At 44.7% G+C, this 15,442-nt stretch overlaps 2 protein-coding genes and 1 long non-coding RNA gene across 7 annotated transcripts in view; 2 read left to right on the forward strand and 1 right to left on the reverse strand.

The window, feature by feature from the left end:
• Window positions 1-634: 634 nt before the first annotated feature.
• Window positions 635-15,442, forward strand: part of BCL2L11 (BCL2 like 11) — a 53,644-nt gene continuing 38,836 nt past the window's right edge. Inside the window, exon 1 of one of the 5 annotated variants that reach the window (XM_081904466.1) lies at window positions 635-801. In XM_081904466.1, the coding sequence (XP_081760592.1) occupies window positions 755-801 (47 nt within the window). In that variant the 5' untranslated portion in view covers window positions 635-754. Of the gene's footprint in view, window positions 802-15,272; window positions 15,341-15,442 lie in introns of those variants that run through there. The other 4 variants (XM_081904464.1, XM_081904465.1, XM_081904468.1 and 1 more) reach the window with 4 other exon arrangements.
• On the forward strand, window positions 1,016-8,683 carry LOC309366118. Its single transcript, XR_014166522.1, has 3 exons — window positions 1,016-2,340; window positions 2,742-4,606; window positions 8,128-8,683. It is a non-coding gene; the product is annotated as an uncharacterized lncRNA (long non-coding RNA).
• LOC309365889 (uncharacterized protein) overlaps window positions 10,750-15,442 on the reverse strand; it is a 281,475-nt gene continuing 276,782 nt past the window's right edge. Inside the window, exons 2-3 of the transcript XR_014166255.1 lie at window positions 14,804-14,991; window positions 10,750-11,024 (exon numbers count right to left, since the gene is read on the reverse strand). The gene's annotated coding sequence lies outside the window, so the exon portion shown is untranslated. The remainder of the gene's footprint in view (window positions 11,025-14,803; window positions 14,992-15,442) is intronic.

Raw genomic sequence — 15,442 nt, forward strand, 5'->3', positions numbered from 1 at the left:
CATAGTAATTCTCCGTGCCTCTACAGCACTATAGAAAGGTCAAGGAGTTTCACATAATTCTCCTATCATCCTTACATCCACCCTGTAAGGTTGGCATAATTACCCCCGGGTTGCAAAAGGAGATTGAGCAGTGCAAGAAGCTGACTTGCCTATGGCTATCTAGCGAGTTTACTCAGCCCAGTATACCTGAAGGAGCATCTCCACCCCCATCATTCTGCCCGGACGCTGAGGTCCAGTGCCGAGGGCCTTCTGGTGGTTCCCTCATTGCGAGAAGCAAAGCTACAGGGAACCAGGCAGAGGGCCTTATTGGTAGTGGCGCCCGCCCTGTGGAACACCCTCCCATCAGATGTCAAAGAGATAAACAACTACTTGACATTCAGAAGACATCTGAAGGCAGCCCTGTTCAGGGAATTTTTTAATGTGTGGCATTTTAGTGTATTTTTGGTCTCTGTTGGAAGCTGCCCAGAGTGGCTGGGGAAACACAGCCAGATGTGCGGGGTACAAATAAATTATTATTATTATTATTATTATTATTATTATTATTATTATTATTACTACTACTATTACTGTATGAGCAAGGTGAGATTTGGTTGTGTTGTGTGCCCCTCTCCCTACTCACTGCTTCATAAGCTGGAACTAAATCATCCCTTTTTCAGTGTGGTACAAGAAAGTGCCTGTAGCTGAAGAGCCTGGCCACTGAATCAGGCCAGTAGCCCATCTAGTCCAGCATCCTGGTCTCACAGTGGCCAGCTAGATGCCTATGGGAATGTCACAAACAGGACCTGAACTGCAACAGCTCTGGTAAGCTTTGCCCACCCTTTCCTCCAAATGTGTCCCTCCTCGTAGGAGCATAAAATATGTGGAAGTGAGTGGATTTGCACTGTGAAAACCCAAGCGGACTGCACAGAGTTACAGAAGCATCTTCTCAAAGTATAAAAGGCTCTCTCCCCATGTGTGATTCCCAGCAACACTGGAGTCTGACAAGATGGTGATTGTAGGCTGACTAATCCAGCCCCGTCTGCACTATACTTTTAAAGCAGTATCATACCACTTTAAACAGTTGTGACTTCCACCGAAGAATCCTGTGACTTGCAGTTTGCTGAAGACACTGGGAATTATTCCCCGAGAATTGTTCACAATGCCCAGAGTGGTTTTAACAATCAGCCCCTCTTCCCGCTGGGAATTTTAGCTCTCAGGGGTGAACAAGCATCTCCTAAGAACTCTCAATACCCTTAATAAAGGATTCTTTGAAGGAAGATTTGACTGTATAAAGTTGTACGACAGTAAGAGCCAACCTAATTTTGCTTGTTTGCTTTTTACTCACTCCCCACCCTTCTTTGTCTATGGAGAATTTTGGAAAGCTCAAAAGTGTGCTTGGCATTTTCGTGACATTTTGGTTGGTTCTAATATAGATACTGCCCAACTGTGGGTTTGGGAGTTCTTTTCCGTATGGAGACTGGTTTTGGTTTTGACAGATTAGCATGTCTCCCACCCAGCCCAACAAGCTAACCTAGCAATTGTTCCCCACAAAATGTCACTACTTATTTCTGTTGGCGCTGCACAGAGTTATGTCCACAGACTCTAAGATCAAAGAATTTCACATCACTTTCATTAGTGCCACATTTGGCTTTCCTGGCCGTGGGTTCCCCCCTCCCTCCTTCTCTTTTCTCTTCGTTGATGGTTGAGTTGAGGTAAATGACTGTTTCTGTGTGAGACCCCCTGACGAAACATCATGTTAAAATGAGGCCAGTTATCTTGCCAAATGTTTGCATTGCTTTGCATCAAGCATGACTCCCTCCTGTGCCAGAAATAATCTTACATGGCATTAATCAGATTTGCCGAGCAATTGAAGCAATAATTCCTCTCTCAGCACAGATTTAACTGGATTTTAAAACTCCTGCCATGCAGGAAACATTGCCTGGTTAAGCTGATGCATCCTGTTGGGGGGAGATGCACACTAAATAAAAGTTCTAAATTATGAACAACAAAAGAAGTGAACATTTTTTCTAAATTGCCTCTTGCAGAAAGCTGGAAGACTGTGGGGCCCTCCACAACGGTGTGTTTTTGTGGGTATATGCTGCCATAAGAGTGCCTAAGTGATGGTTCTATACTAGACTGTCCATACATTATTCTGGTTTATTGTTCTGTAATGCTTCCCCCGTGTTATTGTGTTACGGCCTACTGGGTTGCTGTTGTTTTATCCTGCTTTTGTTGCACTGTAACATCCACCAAGTGTGATGGGGAGTCCCGTACTGCAGAGCACAAGGAGGGTTTTTAAAAGCCCCCTTCTGCAACCCCTCTCCCAAGCTGCTATTAACCCTAGCTAGGAAACTTCCAGTTGTCTTTGTCCATGGAGTTTTCTTGGCAGGGATACTGGAGTGGCTTGCCGGTTCCTGCTCCAGGTGGATCACATTTGGTCAAAACTCTCCACTATGACCTGTCCATCTTGGGTGGCCCTGCACGGCATAGCTCATAGCTTCTCCGAGTTATTCAAGCCCCCTCGCCACGGCAAGGCAGTGATCCGTGAAGGGGTAAGATTGAGGAAAGATTGAGGGCCCCAGAAGAAGGGGACGACAGAGGACGAGATGGTTGGACAGTGTTCTCGAAGCTCCCAGCATGAGTTTGACGAAACTGTGGGAGGCAGTGGAAGACAGGAGTGCCTAGTGTGCTCTGGTCCATGGGGTCACGAAGAGTCGGACACGACTAAATGACTAAACAACAACAACAGGAAATTTCCAGAGCTGCCGATCAGTTTCCATCAGGGTCATGGTAGAACAAATGGGTTAAACCCCATCCCTACACACTGTAGTTTCAGTCCTGATTAAGGTTGTTCCTCCTGACAGCTAAACATGTTAAAAATAAGGAGTGGGGGAAGTTTTTCAGTGTGTGTGGGGGGGTCACTATACCTTAGGGGAAAGTTATTGCCGGGTGCATTCCAAAAGTGAGCAGGGCCAGGCAGTTACACAATACTTTACAACACACACCTCTTAACACACAACACACACTTGATGCACTGTCACAGACACACAAAGACTATGACCTCCCTCTACACCCCCCAAACAGGTTCCCCCCACTCTTCAGCTGATCCGCATTGATCAGCTAAGGAGAGAGTTGCTTTCATCCCCTTTGCCAACATACCACAGGGATCTACGGGATCATCTGAAGAGTAGGGAGGTCTCAGTTTTCATCCCCATCCTGGAAAGCGCCCAATGGAGTGCTGCAATTGGAAGGAAACCAGTCTACAGGGTTGTTGCTTTATCACCATTAAAAGAAAGAAAACGGAAGAGGCTGTTAGGTTAGCTGAAAGGGCTTCATGGGCCAGATCTGGTCTGCAGCCATATACCTCCACCCAACATTAAGCACAAATACATATTTAAGCTCACAGCTGTTCAGAGATCCCAGCAGCTCCTGACACAAAGCTAGCTACGAGCAGGTAGGGTGGTTTTTTTTTTGGGGGGGGGGGAGAGAACTCTACTTCAATAGAGGTTTCTAAAACCATGCATAGTGTGAAGACAGTGGATAGAGGGAGAAATTTACAGTAAAAGCCTCCCTTGAAAGAGGAAAAACCTTGTCTAATAACTAGGAAGGAAAGTGAGGAAGTAACTCAGAACCAAGTAAGTAAAACTAAATTGTAGACAATGAGAATTGAGGAATGCCTTATACAAGAACAGTACGTCCAACTAGAGCAGGAAGCCCTCTTATACCCTCTTCTGGTCAAGAGGGGTCCACTAGGTGGGTGAAGTCAGTCCCAGGTCTGAGGACATTTCACCAAGTACCACCTGCAGTTTTGTGGCTCACCACACGAGGCAGCTGTTTACATATCTCAGACAAGTTACTAGATACAGTAGGACTTTCTTTTCTTTTCTTAGTTTAGGGAGGGAGACAGCCAAATGGAAAAGTGATAAAGGTTTCTAAAATTGTGCACAGTGTGTGAAGTAGATAGATAGAAACACTTCTCCCTCTCTTGGAATATTAGAAATTGGAAGTACCCGTGAGATTCACTGACAGTAGCTTCTTTGGTGGCAAAATACTCTTCACTTTGAGTATTCATTGTGTAGGATTCTTTGCCACTGAGTGCCACTGGGTCAAGAGCTTAGATGGCTGTTACAGAAGATTAGAGCAAAATCCTGCTCATAGGGAGGTCAACAGCCCTCTCCTGCTATTGTTCCCCTGCAAAAACACTCGGAAGCAAATGGCTGAACTAGAATTTATTTAAAAATTTACTAGAATTTATTCTCTGCCATCCCAGCTCTCTAAATTAGCATAGCAAAGCCAGGAAGATTGTGATCACTACTAATACCTCTGCTGTAGTGGATCGTCACCGTTCTTATCTTTTATATACTTGAGCTTTGGTTAAAAAGGCCACAGACTATCTCTCTCTCTCTCCATTGCATGGCCTTCTAACCCTACTGTTTACATTTTTTATCCTTCAATGTGCGCATGGGCGCTAGACGATAACACATCATGAGTCTGACAAAGCCAACAGAAGATTACGCCACAATATATGGTTAGTCATAAAGGTGCTGCCTACAAGATTCTTTTTTGATGCGACAACAACCTTGCACCGTTGCGTGCCACTATGAGGTGTTGGTGGACAAGCCTACAGGTACTCGTAGGACTGCCTTGCTATGGTTCTCTTCATTCCAGGCAGGGTGGCTTCAGAGTATTTTGAGGAGTGGCTGGAGTGGTTAAAGTGTCAGAGTAGGACCCGGGAGACCAGGGTTCGAGTCTCCACTCAGCCATGAAGCTCACTGGGTGGCCTTGGGCTTTTACCTCACAGAGTTGTTGAAGGCTCTGTTGTCTCCTCCTCCAGATTCACCCCACGCAGGTCTCAGTAACGCACACTAGGTTGGCTCCCTCATTCAGTATCCAATTATGGATCCATAAGGACTCGTTGTGAACCAACCTGGCAGTGCACTGCCAGACTGTTGACTACAGAGGCAGAACAACTGAATCACAGGAAGGGTGAGGGATAATAAGTAGACACCTGACCCCTGTCCTTCCTTTGTAACTGCCTGCTCACCCACACACCATATTTCGCCAGTCCTGTAACTGCCTGAATTAAAGTTCCTTCCACCCTCTTTCTGATTTTATTTTCCCAAAAGCACATGCCAACAACAGAATCCAACAGTAGGGTAACACACCAACCCATTGTGCAAGTGTGCTTTCTAGGATAGCATTCAGTTCCTACATAGGTTGCCCTCCCTTAATGTAAGCTCTCACCAGAAGATAGATGAGGATAAGTTGGAAACAAAACACCCTCTTGACAAGATCTCTCTCTCTCACCAAGGAGGGTCCATCAAATTCACACACACCACGCTCTCATAGCGCTCACATAAATGCAAATTCAAACAAAGAGAAAAGGGTAGTGTCCTCACTACAGACCCCAAGGATCCCTTTCCTGTGTTATCCTGCTGCACTGCAAGTCCTTATTAAGTAGCTAAAAGGTAAAGGGGCCCCTGACCATTAGGTCCAGCCGTGGCTGACTCTGGGGTTGCGCCGCTCATTTCGCTTTATTGGCCGACAGAGCCGGCGTACACCTTCCAGGTCATGTGGCCAGCATGACTAAGCCGCTTCTGGCGAACCAGAGCAGTGTTTACCTTCCTGCTGGAGTGGTACCTATTTATCTACTTGCACTTTGACGTGCTTTCGAACTGCTAGGTTGGCAGGAGCAGGGACCGAGCAACAGGAGCTCACCCCATCGCGGGGATTCGAACTGCCGACCTTCTGATCGGCAAGTCCTAGGCTCTGTGGTTTAACCCACAGCGCCACCCATATCCCTTAAGTAGCTAGATGGCAGCAAATGAGCCACAGGCACTGCTGCTGCCTCTCCCCTTCCTTGCGGATTCTGCCAAGACCCAGGGATTCAAAGGTTGTAGGGCAGCCAGGGAAAGGGTGGGCAGGTCTTTCCCAACTTCCATGCTCCTTATATGTTGTTATCAGTTGTGTTTTGATGTGTTTCCAGCTGCTTTGAGAAGAATAGCCCTGAAAGGTGGCTACACATGCTGGAATTAAAAAAACCCAAAAAACCCCCCCACAACCTCAAGGGGTAGACTGCTGCTGTTACGTACTCTATATAGAACAACCACTGCTTGACTGTTTTTTGATCCAGTTCCAAGCAGATAAGCTGCAATGCAGTTTTCTTCCAACTTTCATATTCATCTAGATCGACTACATTTTGCACTCTGAGTTAGTGGCGATCCTTTATCCAGTTTTTCATTCTGCAAATGATTTATGCAAGCTTAACTTTACACACTGTGAAGAACCCTATTGGTTTCAGAGGAGCTTACTCACAGCATGAGACATTAGCCGAACGCATAAATCATTGCAGAAGAGTGCTCTTTGAGGCCTATTTTCATTAGTATATATATTTCTGAACAGCAAATGCAAGGAATCGAAACTTGGAATTAGCAGCTAGTAAAACTTCCTTTCAAGGATCCAACTGCTTTGGTGAGGCATTCCATGGCACTACCTTGTGTTTTTGTGTCACACTGTTAACATTCCTAGCACTGATGTGGTGCTATAATTTAGTGCTTTTAATTGGGCAAACATTGCCAGTCCAGACCATATTTCAGAAATATAGCATTAACAAAAATGTTCAACATCTGTGTTTTTATAGGAATGTTTACCTACCTTAGAGTCAGTGGTGGGAGACCAGAAAAGGGATAATAAGTCAGGATTTTTGTCAAGTTTCATGCGCCGGTCAACATTTGCACAGTAGTCCACAGTGAGGTGTTGAAAAGCAAGTTGTTAACCGGTGATAAGAATTCCACATTTGTTGTTTTCTTAAACAATGGTCACCTTTCTTTACAGTTAGTTTTATCACCATAGCCATATATTTGAATTTCAGCAAAAGGGGGGAGGGTGGAACCGTGTACCCCGAATGCTGTACCAACCAATTTATAATGAGATTAACATCTTGGACCTTTAAATGCTTTTGCAGCAGTTGTGCAAATACTGGCGTATGCCTCTCCAGCTTACAGATGCATCTTGTTTTTGTGGGCCTGGCTACTCATTTGCTTCTTCCCAACCTCAGGTTCTGATGTAGTCTGGCATTTAATGGTGAACAAATATGAGGGGACATAAAGTTGTTAAGCTTCCTTTTTGACGTGGTGCTTCTGTGTCTTTTAACAGCCTGACACCCAGAAATCAAGCAGGTGTATCTTTTCCAGACATGCATATTTATATTATATTATATTATATTACTGTATTATATTATATTATATTATGTTATGTTATGTTTTATGTTATGTTGTTTTATGTTATGTTATTGTTACTTTGTATAATCATAGAATCATATCATAGCATTGTAGAGATGGAAGGGACCACGAAGGCATTCTCTGTGGCAGTCCCTAATTTGTTGAATTCCCTCCCCACAGGGATATGTCTGGCACCTTCGTTACATATTGTCCATTGTTATGCTGAAGATGCACCTCTTTACCCCATGCTTTGATGTTTGCTTGCTCTATCATCTATCTATCTATCTATCTATCTATCTATCTATCTATCTATCTATCTATCTATCATCTATCTATCTATCTATCTATCTATCTATCTATCTCTATCTATCTATCTATCTATCTATCTATCATCTATCTATCTATCATCTATCTATCATCTATCTATCTATAGAACACATTTTACTTGTGACTGTAGCTTGTTTGAAATTTTTTAATGCTGTTGTTGTAACTCACTCGGGGACATTCTGATGACAACAACAATTTACCACCTTTTCTCTTTGCCTTGCAACTTTAGACATTATTATTACTTAATGTATACTCACGTACAGGCTGCCTGATAATACAAGAAGACTAGCCCCTGCCTCAAGGAACTTACAATCTAAAATTCAATACAGGCAAAAGAAACAACAGAGGAAGAGGGAAAAAAACTTTTCTAGAAAGTTTTTTTAAAAAAACTTTAATTTGTATGTCACTTTGGGCACGCCAATAAGGAAAAAGTGAGTCTTAAATCATAGAAATAAATGAAAATACATTTCCCAGAAACCAATTCAGCTTATCTTTACAATGGCAGGGACAAATGAAATAAACCCAGTCTTTTCCTTAGTCTTATGTTCATTGGTTTCTTTCCTATTGTTGCACCGGTGACAATGCTGAACTTTATCTGTAGGATCAGTCTCCAGAAGAAGAAGAAGAAAATTGCTGATGGGTCTGTTTACTTGAATACCGGGATGGATGCAGTCCCAGGAGGCACCAAAATAATGCTGCAAATGGAGCAGAGCTTGTGTAGCTGATACCTTGGAGGCCTGTTGTAATAAATGCCCAGCTCTCTTGGGAATCAGGGAAGACAAAGCAGCATGCAGCATAGGCATCTGTGTGTGAATTTTCTCAGTGTACCTAGAGTCCACTGCAGTCGTGTGAGCTTTGTTCGCTGGCCCTTTTCTCTTTTCAGTTGTCAATATTAGCACCAGAAGTGACTTCTGACTTCATGGGAACCAGGAGGGGGAGAGGGGTGAGTCATTGCTCTTTTAAGCCACATAAGCGCTCTCTCATGGCATGGCTTTTAAAAGCAACACAAAGAATTGGATCTATATGGGTTCATCCCAGCCAGATGCTGAATTCCTTATGGGAGAAGCTGACCGTGCTCCATTCCCACACAAATCAATGAATGGGCCTCACCATGGGATGCAGAATCCAAGCTCTCCCCTGCCCAACACACACACACACACACACAAAATAACCACTCACTTGGCACATCACAAAAACAACCATGCAAAAAATGATGATGATGATGTTATACTTCGGTACTTTCTGAAATCTGCAAACGGCAAAACAGTCCTTGCAAAAATCCAGCACAGAAAACATAGCACAAAGGAGGCAATTATTGCAATGTGTATTTCTTAAAATAAATGTGATCTGTAGAAAGGTGTCAGCAAAAGTGCGTGCATTTTTGGAAAGAGAGAAAGGCACTTGTAAAAGTGCAAGGTCCTGCAGCTTTAGAAGCACGGGCATCCTGCCAGGAAAAAAACAACCCCCAAGGCGCCAGTGGAGAGCCAGTGTGGTGTAGTGGTTAGAGAGCAGGGAGACCAGTGTTCAAATTTCCACTTGACTACAATGCTCACTGGGCCACTCACTGTCTCTTGGCCTAACCTACCTCATGAGGTTGTTGTTGTGGGGGGGGGGGTTACATGAAGAAAAACCATGTACCCCACCTTGAGACCCTTGGAGGAGAGGTGAGAAGTGAAGGGAAATGAACTTTAAAAAGTAACTGATGCACAGTGCAGTGCAATCCAATGCATAGTTACTCAAAAGTTGTAAATGCCATTGGATGGGATTACTAACTAATCCCACTAGCAAAATACTTCACAAGGACTTAACTGTGATTCCTGTATTGCGGGGCTTGGACTCGATGACCATTGGGGTGTTTTACTTGACAAGCTGAAAAGCTTCTGCTGTTGGAACGATTGCCATAGGGCTATGACACAGGGCTACAATTCTTCCCATTGTAGCCAATGGTGTGGCTTCCTGGTAAGTGTGTTTAGGATATTAGCCTTACTGTGTATATATGCTGTCAATGGCAAGAACGGAGGTGGCAGAGATTCTCACCACCACCCCTGCTCAGTTCCAAATACTGAAGCTGACCTGCACATCGGTGGAAACTCACTTCAACACTCTGTAGCTGAGTGTCCTGCAGAACACCTGAGTGCAGCAGATGAGTTCAGAGATTGCAGGGCAAGTCAGGCGGCACACCCAGTTCCAACACCTCACTGTTGCTCATCTGTATCTTCTGCCTGAGGGCAGCTGCCTCACTCTGCCAGTCATGGGGAAAGCCCTATTTCATCAGATGCACTTGATGTTCTCCTCCTGAAAAACAACATGGATTACCTCAATACAAAAGTGAAGAAAAGCCAGCAAGAATAGAATGTAGTCCTCAAATCAGCTTGATATATTAACACAGCAGCTTAAGAACTCAAAAGGAAGACATCATTAATAACATTTGTAGGCTTCTCCCTGCCCAAGTCCCCAAACAGCAGGAAACCCCAGGAGTGACACAACTGGGTTTCATTTCCTTTGGATAGGGTGGCCATTCACAGTGCCACAAAAGAGAACAATGATTTGCATCAAATTTGCTAGTGTATAGGTATAGATGCAGTTTTAGAAGCAATTGCTATAATTTAAATAGAGATACATCTCAACATAGTGGGGGAAACTGAACAAGCGACCTGTGTGCCTGGCTCAGTCTGCTGTGCAGGTAATGTCCAGGCCCCTGTTATTTTCTTGTGGTTCTTTATCTTAAGGCAATACTTGAATTTCAAGTGGATGACCCCTTCAGATAGAGCAGTATTTCCTAAACTTGGGTCTCCAGCTGTTTTTGGACTACAACTCCCATCATCCCTAGCTAGCAGGACCAGTGGTCAGGGATGGTGGGAAGTGTAGTCCCAAAACAGCGGGAGACCCAAGTTTGGGAAACACTGAGATAGGGAATTGCCTTCTGGCAACCCTTAAAGAAATAAATAATAAACATGCATAGGATTATCCTGAAAAGCACTGAATGTTGGGCATAGGTTTCTCCTGTGCCACATTATACATTTTTGCAGGGTCAAAAGGGACTTTGTTTCTAGTTGAGTGCAATAGTGCTGGTTAGTGGCAGTGGCGTAGCGTGGGGGGTGCAGGGGGGGCCAGCCGCACCGGGGTGCAACATCTGGGGGTTAGGGGGCGCAAATCCACGGGTTGGGGGCGCAAATTACTTGCCTTGCCCCGGGTGCTGACAACCCACGCTATGCCACTAGTGGCATCCTAGAAAGCAGAATGAAGGCAGTTATGACAGGCTTTTGGAGAAACTTGAGCAAGCAATCCGGTGTGACTCAGGATTGTTGGGAACAAATGCTTACTAATGAGTCTGTAGCAACTCCCAATTGGGGATTTCACAGAGGAAGAAGGTTTGAAGGGGATTTCAGCTTTCTCATCTTTCTCATTCGGACTCATAGAGACCCCCCCTTTCATCTTAATTCCTGCAATACTGAAAACATTTATCCAACTTGTTCCTCAAATCCTAACGACCTGAAACTGAAAGAAATGGCAAAAGCTGAGTGAACACAGATCAGATTGAAAGGCCATTTTCTCATCAGAGAGGATGTGTTCCAAACTGAGATTAATTCATCTACTGGCATCCTGGAATATTGTAACAAATCAGCTAGGAAAACTGGAAACATAATTTAGCCCATTTCACATTTTAGTAGCAAGGCAAATAAACGTCATTCATGGTAAAACAAGATTCAGAGCAATGTTCCAATTATACATTCAATTTAAATTGCAAAAAAATCCCAATGTATTTTAATTTGTTGTTTTTAAATTGGGGTGTATAGGGTGTTAGGGGATGGGTAGTATCTTTGATGAGGGTCCCCCACACTCTCGTCTGTGGCTCCTAGAAGCTGTTAGCATGCAACAGCAGTCATACCCCAGGAACAGCTTTGATTGGCTGGCTAAACCAGATGAGGGTTTAAACCCTTGGTAAGTTAGGGGATTCCTCTGCATGTGAAGACAGACTGGCAGACTGAGCAGACAAGATCAATACTGGGTCCAACTGTCAAGAAGGTGGTTTCTACACGAGCTGTAGAGGGAAATGAGGAGCAGATAGGGCTCGTCAACCTGGGAAGGTAGCCCATGTAGATGGAAAATTCTGATCCTAAACCTCCCATGCCTTATAGCTAAACTCATTTGTGAAAAAGGCTTCAGGAATAAACCCCAAGGAACAATCCATACCCACTGCCTTGCGGAACATCTTCAGGAAAAGAAAAGGCTACAGGGGTAGGCAACCTAAGGCCCATGGGCCACAAGCCGTGGCCCACGTGGGTCGTTTGACCAGCCCACGAGCCGCCCCCCCCCCAAACTGAGCTGCCTGCTTGGTGAGTCCCTGTGCGCTGCACTAAACCGGTGCAGCGTGGCACGGGGACTCGCTTCCACGGTTCTAGAAATTACGTCTGTGCGTGCGCAGATGCCGGAAATTGCATCTGTGCAGACACCGAAAATCACAGGCGCACGCACAATCTGGCCCACAGAGGGATCTCCGCCACTAGAGTGAACCGGCCAAGGCGAGGTAAACCGTGCCAACCCCTGGGCTAAGGAGTAAACCCTGCATACATCTGAAGTGGAGTCCTTAAGGTGGTTAGATGGCAGCTACTACTGTAGCCTAGCTGGTGCTAAATGTATAGCATTGCTTTTCTTTGGACCACATCAGCAAGGCTGAAAGGAGGCAGGCAGCCCAAGACCTCCATATACACTGCCCAGATTTGCACCTCAGAGAAGTCACTTTGGTGCCGAAAATGCAACAAACTTTTACATATCTCACAATAGCTAGGGGTATATGTGCTTATGGGAAATAATCTTTCAAGTTCTGAACATCAGATGGGGAAATGACTGCCATTTTGTTTTCCATAAATGTCATCTTAGCCCACATGTCTGTACCTCTAGAATTCATATCGAGTCTCCCTTCCACAGCCACTGCTCAGCTGTAGTAGCAAAGAGTTGCAGCATACAATTCCACATGAATGAAAAGTGGTCGCCAGGTCTATTCCTGTTGTAGTTTGTACATTAACTTTGATACAGGTTGTGTTTGAAAAGCAAATAGCATTATTTACTCTCACACTGTCTTATTCTGAAGAAGGGCATGCGTTATTTATGTACTGTTCCCCAACTCTTTATATAGTGGAATACCTTCCTCACTTTCCCCCACTCTACAAGGACCATATCTGGCGAAGTGATGTGTGGCATGATAACTCAGGATTTCTCCTTCACTCTGTTTTCTAGACAGTATGTAGGCCTGCTCTCTAAGGTGGACAGTAGCTCCCTAGGAAAGGACAGAATGGGCTCTACCCGAGTGAACATAAGAAGCATAGATTCTGGATCAGACTAAAAGTCTATTTAGTTCTGCATTCTGTTATTACAGTGGCCAACAACCGTCATAGCCTTCAATTTCTGTTCCCCAATGACTGGTATTACTAGAGGCATACTAGTGATATTCACATTCACAAAAGTTAAGGAGTATGGTTGGTATCCGTCTGCCTTGGGAGGCAAAGGAGGAGTGCACCTTTGCGGGTGAGGTCAAACCATTAGAGTTACAGCACCTGCTGTGGCTGTAGAGACCAATATGGGAAAGACATGTTTTGTTGCAGCTGGGGCCGATGAAGGTGCTCTCTGAAAATGTGTTCTAGGTCCTGCTTTATATCCTAATGCAAGCATAGCTCTGCTGAAACGAGTTTAAGAACAAATATAGCCTCAGCCTTCAACCAGCTAAACCTCTAAACTATAGGCCATTCAAATTAGATACAAGTTACTATTATATTTTTATAAATTATTTCTGATATATATATATATATATATATATATATTTGTTATTCATATTATTATTAGGTAGCAGCATCATTTGTGGAAACTGCATGCAGTATGTCTTGTTAGTGCAGTATTTAGTGTGTACAGCATCTATTATACTCGAGATGATACTCTATCTTGGTTTTAAACATTTTTGACTAAAATATTTTGTTAAAGATTAACAGATTTCTTCAGAAGTCAGTTGTAAACATTATGGTTTTTTTGAAAAGTTGTCCATTTACTAATAAAGGAATCTCTGTGTCTTATCCTTTCATGAACCAGTTGTTTGCTTCTGGTTACGGCATGATACATGTTCAAATTATGGAACAGATTGTAGATAGGTGAAGGGAGATAATCAAGGTGGGTGGTAGGTGACTACCATGTAGCCTAGTGAGAAGAACAAACAGTAAGATTATAGAGAGCATTGTCAGCGGAATTGGTTTCAAGAGGACAGGACTTTTCCCCCCAGTGAGTGTGAAGCAAGGGATGGAATTAACAGAAATGTGTCTGGTTAGAATCATACGGGTATCAGTGGCATGCACCATGTGGGTGGATCTCAAGGGACCATCTGCCTGAGCCATGTTCTAGAAGTCATCAGTTTAATCAGGACCGCAAAAGCTGATTCTGAAGCCAAAAAACATATTCAGAAATATCACATGGTGTGGTCTTCACATGACTATTGTGAATAAGCAATCACACTTGAGTGCCCCCACTACTTGGGAAAAATATCACTGCCTATAGAAAATCTGTTCAGTCTGAAGAGTTGATGGTATATAGTTAATGACAAATTGGGTATGATACCAAATGTGGGTTAAAGTGGCTATGTTTATTTGATGACCTTTTTGGGGGGAGGGGTGCCATGTTGTCTTCTATGATTTGGGTTATATGCAGGTGTTTTACCCAATGGGTTTCTTTTCTTTTTTTGATGGGGTGGTGGCTCCGAGCATCACCAGTTTTTCTTCTGGGAAATGGGTATTTGGCCGAGAATATGGCTTTCCAAAATGGTTGGGGATCTCTGCCTTTATCTAACACATTGCCTTCAGATGCAGCGGAGGATGCTCCTCCATCCCTAGTGTTGAAAGGAGAGCAAATGGGGCCTGTTTGCTCAGCTTTTGTAAAGAAATGGAAGCGGTGGACCACTTGCCTCAGGCAGAAAAAATGTCAGGCCAGCAACAAAATGCGGAGGACCACAAGCCAATCCCGGCACTTGTCAGCTCTGTTAAAAACCATCGTCTTGGAGTCTGAGCATCTATCTTCCAGATGTTTTTTGCCAAACCTCCTTCTTGCTTCTGAATATCTCACACCCCCTTCTGTTTCAAATTAAACAGTCCAGAATAACTACCACCCACTCTGGTTTCATACTCAGCTTGCCTTCACATCTGAGCCTTCCTTCCTCTAAAACAGATTATGTGCGCTTTGGGAGGAGAGAGTTAAGAATGCAAAATAAAATAAATAAATAAAATAAAAAATAAAAGCACCTGACGGCAGACGGGACGGCGTTTCTGTTTGCTTTTGAAAGAGAAACTTCACCCCTGGTAAAGGCACCTTAGCGAGTCGCGCTTTGCCACCGTCTCATCAGGCTCTTGGCTGCAGGAGGCGAAAGGGCCGCGGCGAAACTCTGCTTGGTTTCGAAACCAGCGAACTGCTTCTCGTTCGCGCCGACTGCCTGAGGGAAAGAAAGAAAGAAAGATTCGCCGCCGTCGCCACCCTCCGTGGAGCCGGCGCGCGGGGTTGTTGTGCAAGAGTTTCCCGCTAACTTCCACCAACTTCCTCCCGAGCCTGGCAGCGGGCGAAGTTGTTGTCATCGACGCAACGCCGGCTTCTTATCAGTTCTGCATGCCGGCTGTCTTAAACATATATTTCTAGATCTATATATCTCCGGCCTCCCTCAGGCGCGCGGGCGGCTCCGCCCTCAGGTGATTGGCGCCAGAAGAAGCCTCCCGCGCAGCAGCCCCAAGGCGCCTTTTTCCTCCCTTCAGGCGCGCGCGGCGTGGGCAGGCAGCAGCCGCAGGCAAGTGGCGGGGAGTCCCGGCGGCGCCCAAAGGCCGGCTTCGGGTCTTCTCCTTAACCGCGGTCTTGGGAGAATGCCGGAGGAGGAGGAGAAGGGCCGCCCGGCA

Source organism: Podarcis melisellensis (assembly GCF_964234715.1).
Source record: "Podarcis melisellensis genome assembly, chromosome: 3".
NCBI classification, from domain to species: Eukaryota; Metazoa; Chordata; class Lepidosauria; order Squamata; family Lacertidae; genus Podarcis; species Podarcis melisellensis.